The sequence below is a fragment of the Garra rufa genome, chromosome 16 (assembly GCF_049309525.1).
Source record: "Garra rufa chromosome 16, GarRuf1.0, whole genome shotgun sequence".
Classification (NCBI taxonomy): Eukaryota; Metazoa; Chordata; class Actinopteri; order Cypriniformes; family Cyprinidae; genus Garra; species Garra rufa.
Window position 1 is genome coordinate 27,288,976 of NC_133376.1, and position 6,543 is coordinate 27,295,518.

A 6,543-nucleotide genomic window follows, 5' to 3' on the forward strand; every position below is an offset into this window, starting at 1 on the left:
TTTACGGTACAACTGATATCAGAGGAATCGGGTAGAATCCATTATCAAAAAACAGCATCCCCGAAACCTGTTGCAGGAAGAGCAAATACTGACGAATGCTGCTTGACAATACAAGAGGATAAGAGGAATTTCAAAGTTGACATGATATGTGGGAACAAGAAAACAAACAAACAGAAGAGAACAGAGGAAAAATGTCAGTCAAAGCCTGACAACATTGTGGCTATAGATTCAGCAGCCTTTAGTACAGAGAAAGCCGCTTAGATCCATCTTTTCCAGTATGGAGCGAAAATACCTAGGACTTCTCTTAAAAAATAATAATAAATAATAATAAAAGACAATTCTTTAGAGACAAATGTTACTTCTTTGGAAGGAGGAACAAAAAACACAGATCTGGAGGCTCTTGGCTGGGTGTTAGAGGACACAGATGATATGGAATGCTGATAACTTACACAGATTCTGGGCTGTCTTGGCATCCAGGATTCGCAGCTCTTTCGCTTTTTTCTTGAATTGTGTCATCCTGTCATCTGTTTCTTCCACGTCCTTTTTCACTGAAAGCAAAGAGACAGAAAAAGAGGGTAAGCATCAATTATCAAAACCAGTAAATGCATCTGCTTTTTTGGGTAAAAAGAGAATGAGTAGACATTTGCAGACATGGAGGGTTTAACAAATTTCAGACATCAAGAATTAACAGAATGACTGCACAAACTGTGATTACAGGAGAAAAAAAAAATGATTTTTTATATTTTCTAAAGGAAATACCCATGCAGTGCCCTCCACCACCATTTTAGGGTGTTTTGTAAGGTTGCCAGATATACTAAAGGACACTTAGCATATTGTTATGTTGCTGCTAGGGTGTTCTGGGTGGTTCCTCGATATAAAAACCCAATATTTATGTGATCAGAGATGGATAATCAAGCCATTTCACACTACCTTTACATCATTCTCACATTTTGAAAGTTGACCGCTGTTGACTTTTACTGTATGGGCATAAAAATTCAGTCATACAAGTTTGGGCCAATACAAGGGTGTGTAAATGAATAACAGAACTGCCAAATTAGACACTTCATACACTACCAGTCAAAAGTTTTTGAACAGTACGATTTTTTGTAAAGAAGTCTATTCTGCTCACCAAGCTTGCATTTATTTGCTCCCAAAACAGTAAAATTTTGAAATATTTTTACTATTTAAAATAACTGTTTTCTATTTGAATATATGTTGAAATGTAATTTATTTATTATCAAAGCTTCTAATTCTCTGATTTCTGCTCAAAAAAACATTTATTATTATGTTGAAAAGAGCTGAGTAGAATTTTGATGAATCTTTGATGAATAGAAAGCTCAGAAGAACACCATTCATCTGAAATAGAAATCTTTTGTAACATAAATGTCTTTAGAATAACTTTTGATCAATTTAAAGCATCCTTGCTAAATAAAAGTATTAATTTCTATTTTAAAAATATATTCAAATAGAAAGAAGATATTTCACAATATTACTGCATTTTCTGTATTTTGGATCGAATAAATGCAGGCTAGATGAGCAGAAGAGACTTCTTTAAAAAACATTAAAAATCATACTGTTCAAAAACTTTTGACAACTATTGGACATTTGAGGAAAAGTGGTAGACCTAAACATTGTATCAGATGAACTGATTGTATTATTTTGGAAGCGGTTTTGTCATACGGCTAACCAAAATGAAAAGCATGACTCCTGTGCTTTGGACCCCACGTTTTATGAGCTCCCGCTGTAGCAATAAAAATGACATATGTTCCTCTCTATAAGGTAATTATACATATGGCACCTCGATAACAGATCCAGGGTGGAAAGCATAAGGACAGAGAAACGCTAGATCATGGCAGATGTGTCACGATTAAACCAAGACACTGATGCATGTCAGACTTCCTTTTTATAGCACGACATATAAAAAAATGTGGGAGGGAGGGATGAAAAGAGTAAAAATGAAGGTAGGAGAAAATGGAAAAGGAATAGAGAGAGACAGGTGAGCAAGAGAGACAGACGTATAGAGACGACGTGCTAAAGAGACCATCGGCGCGTGACTGCGGTGCCTCTCGGTATATTGGAGGGAGATTTTGCAGGCCTGCTATTGACAAACACAGGGCTTGCTCTGTCAACGGCTCAGAGCCATGGAGATAATTGTGTTATTTCTGTAATCCTAAGAAGCAGCAGGCACGGCAGCTTGGAACAGCCCCCAAACAACGTTAATGCCGTACGTATGCGACTGGTATTCGAGGGAACGGCTCCCTTTGAGGCCTGCTTGAAGAGAGCCTCTCCCTGAGTGACATAACGTGTCAACAAAATCCTCGGCCGAACCACTGTCACAGTCAACTACCAGCTAACTAAATTAGAGCGCAATCAAGGCCGCAGCTCTGGGACCCACCTGAGGGAGAGAAAAAGAGAGAAAGAGATTCTGGGTAATACTCAGGTGAAAACAAAGACAGAAGAAGCCTAGGTTTGGCAGATTGCTTGTGGGAGTAGGAGCGCACCTCAGCGCTAATCATCACAACTCTGCTATTTATTTAAGCCCAAGATGGAAGTCTCCCAGGAAATCGCATACAAACAAGCCTCTCCCAAGAAATCTGCATATGTGAAGGAGCTATCAAAGCAGGAGCATCTCCTAAGCAGGTGGATTTGCTGCTGGCTACAGGCCCTTTGCTGTTGTGTCAATAGCACTGTGGTACTGATGAACGGTACTGTTTTGGACTGGACGTGCTCAGTGAGGTGAAAATTCTGGAAGTTTGATTTATTTATTTATTTACTTTAGTGCTAAAAGCTCAGGTGTGCTCAGGCGAAATGGATACCAAGTGATTAATTTGTGCAAGCATTTTAACACCCTGGCAGGTGACAGGACTTGCCGTTCCAAAAAGTTATTAATTGTATATCTAATTAAATGAATTTCACAAGATGGTCACTGTGCTATGGATTTATAGTGTATTTTAGAAGCTGCAAGTTTTACTGTGACTTTTGCTATGACCTTTCTCTGCCTTCTTACTGTTATAGTCTCTCAAATGATGACACCACAATTCCATACCAGGGGTTTGCACTATTCAGAATTTTATTTAAGGGGGCATCATGTTAATTATTTTACCAAAATAAGTGGGATCATACAAAATGCATGTTATGCTTTATTTAGTACTAACCCGAACAAGATATTTCACATTCTTTGTCCACAAGAGAAAATAATAGTTGAGATTATAAAAATGATCCAGTTCAAAAGTTTACATACACTTGATTTTTAATACTGTTCTTACCTAAATGATCCACAGCTGTGTTTTTTGTTTAGTTATAGTTGTTCATGGCTCCCTTGCTTGTCCTGAACAGTTAAAAACAGAAAAATCCTTTAGGTCCCACAAATTATTTGGTATTTTAGCATTTTTGTGTATTTAAACCCTTTCCAACAAGGGCTGTATGATTTTGAGATCCATCTTTCCACACTAAAGACAACTGAGGGACTCATATGCAACTATTACAGAAGGTTAAAATGCTCACTGATGCTTCAGAAGAAAACACAATGCATTAAGAGCCGGTGGTCCCAGTGAGTCCCTCACTTGTCCTCAGTGTGAAAAGATGGATCTCAAAATCATACAGTCATTGCTGGAATTGGGTTCAAATACACAAAAATGCTGAAAAACCAAATAATTAGTGGGATCCTGAACTCCTAAAGGATTTTTCTGAAGAACAGTGGGCAGGACAAACAAGGCACTCAGCTGTGGAATATTCAGGTAACAGCACAGTATTAAAAATCAAGTGTATGTAAACTTTTAAACAAAGTTATTTTTATAAATTCAACTATTTTCTCTTGTGGACTATATGTAAACGCCTTTTATGTGAAATATCTTATTCAGGTTAGTACTAAATAAAAAATTCTGCAAGGTGTATGTAAACTTTTGACTTCAACTGTAGATTGACAGATAGATGGTTAAGATATGAGTATAGGTATGTTTCCACTCAAGAGAGTCAACAGTGCACTCAGAAAACAGTTTCAGTTTGAGAAACTTGAAGAGCAGAGAAAATAAAATATCAGGAAACAGGGCTCCCGAAGGATCTTAATATTTTAGGGGAAGGGCTGCAGGTGAGGGAACAGCTTTCAGCCATATTGTGGAGCTCAAGATACCCCCACCACCCCCTCAGGCGCATTGTCACACCCTTCCACCAGCTGGCTCTCCCACCTGGGTAGCCCACGCTCTCAGCAGGATGTTCTCAACACATCCTCAGGCTCTTCAGCTGTTAGAGATCCGCAGCCCGCCAGGCCTGCGCCTCTTCAGTCCGAGCGGTGCTGGATTAATGAAAAACAGACACAGCTCAGCCCATCGCTACTTCCACTTACGGTGGAAAAGGGCAGTTTGGGAGGCTTTGTTTTGTATCTGCAGCAGGCTTGCTAATTCAATTACACTCCACCCTACATATTTATGACAGAGCTTTTTATCTGCAGGCTTGCACCATTTTGTAGTGTTACAGGAAGTGTGATCTTGCAATAATAACCTTGCAACTGAATAACTAGAGATGAGCAGGAAACATCACTGTTTCTAATACAGATCATTAGTGCACAATGGGCAACAGTCCCCCACTCTGTCCAGCAATGATGACGGGAACGAGACTTCTGCCAAAAAAAGCATGCAAGGAAAACAAGACAAAATTTTTAACAGCCAAGTGAGCTAAGGCTCTTGATCTACCCACTAGAATATGCTTAGAGTATTGACACAAGAAAAGACTCACAAAGCAGGACGTGATCACCACCTCTCCAAGAGGCTAAAACGTCTCCTCCATTTGCTGAGCATTTATCGGTGTCAAAACTGGATTTTGTTGTGTGTTTTTTAGAAAGGCATTGAAGACACACTATATGGATAAATGAATTGGGCACCTGACTATTACAAACAGGGACTTTAGTGACATTGCTAAATACATAATTATCTATAACAGCTTCCACTCTTTTGGGAAGGATTTCGACAAGATTTTGGAGTGTTTCTGTGGGATTTTTTGCTTATTCATCCCATAGAGCATTTGTGAGGCCAGCCACTGACGTTGGATGAGAAAGCCTGGCTCGCAATCTGCATTCCAGTTCATCCCAATGGTATCCGGATGGGGTTGAGGTCAGGGCTAGTCAAGTTCTTTCACCCATTAGACCTGACAAAATATCTTTTGTGTTCCTTTGATTATATGAAAACAGTTGAAATCATTCTTTAAAATGTATTCCTTTTTGTTTCACAGGAGAAGCAGCCTACAGTTTAAAGAATAAAATCCAATCATCACCACAGATGAATAACAAAAGGAAACAAAGAACTACATTAAGTGCTTCCTTAAAAGACCATAATGAAGTGCTAGAGAAATAAAGTTTTATTTGGATGTGGATAAAACCTTTTTTGTTAGTTTTGTGTTAACTACAGTAAAAATACACCGGGCATTATAGCGTTACAAGGACACAGGCAGAGTCTGCGTATAGTGAAACAAATACAGATGGCTCGTTAAGATTTTATGGAGAACCGCATTTATACAAAGAAATTAAAGTTAATTCAAGACATGCTGTGTACATGAGGGACATAAATACATGAATGAATACAAGAAAATGTAATAAATAATTGAATAAGTGGGCCAACTATTGATGAAGAAAAAGCCAGGTGGTTTTTGTTATAAACTGACCGTGAAGAACTGATTATGTTCGGGGTGTTTCGCCGCAATAAAAACAGCCGTATTTCAGAGTGATGCTTCAGTAATGCGATCCATTAGAAGGAAAACACATCGTCGAGAGGTATTCAGGGGGAAGGTGGTTTCAAAATGTTAGTAAAACATTAGCAGTACAAGATTGCTCCTGCCAACGTAATCACATACATGTGTGTTGAGTCCACAGACATTGTTATATGTTGGGATGAGAGAATAGCTCTTGGCGGCAGCGAGAGGTGAAATGCAATAGCAATAATAGAACTTACAATAAGAAAAGCAATAAAAAAGGCAACAGAAAAACACAGTCAAGTTCACACAAGCCCGTTCTGTGATTTTTGGACAGAGGGCAGCCCATGGGAGCTCCTCATTTCCAAAGTTCTTCACATTTGGGCGTAGAGATTGTTTACTGGACTTGAATCCTTCTGCTGGGAGCTGTCCATGTGATATCTTCCCCCAGGCAGCCAAAGCCTTGAGCATTAGCAAGCTAAACACTACCACATGTTCGCTTCCGGACCGAAATGATTCACCCAAGAGCAGTCACGGAGATGTAAAGCTAGAGATGGTGAGCGGAGGACTGAACACACTGATGACAGGTCCTCTTAAAATGTGTTCAATGTCCCGGCAAAGCATCAGACGAAGCAGACAATGTGGAGTCTGACTGTCCGCTGGGAGGAGCGTTGTCGGAACGCGCAATCTGTCTGGAATAATCTGACTCATCTACCTCCGCAAAACTGACTGTCCAAACTTGAACAATGCCAATCAATACGAGACAGATTCTTTCAGGAATTAAATCAAGCCTGAGTGAAAAATACTTCAACAATTACAGTATGGTAAAAAGGAAAGTTTAGTCAGAAACAAAGTTTCTCTCAT

At 39.2% G+C, this 6,543-nt stretch overlaps 1 protein-coding gene across 4 annotated transcripts in view; it reads right to left on the reverse strand.

Moving 5' to 3' along the window:
* The window catches only part of diaph2 (diaphanous-related formin 2), a 541,097-nt gene that overhangs the window by 223,542 nt on the left and 311,012 nt on the right, over positions 1 to 6,543 (reverse strand). For all 4 annotated transcript variants that reach the window (XM_073820077.1, XM_073820079.1, XM_073820078.1 and 1 more), the window contains one exon: positions 450 to 548. In XM_073820077.1, coding sequence (XP_073676178.1) covers positions 450 to 548 — 99 coding nt within the window. The remainder of the gene's footprint in view (positions 1 to 449; positions 549 to 6,543) is intronic.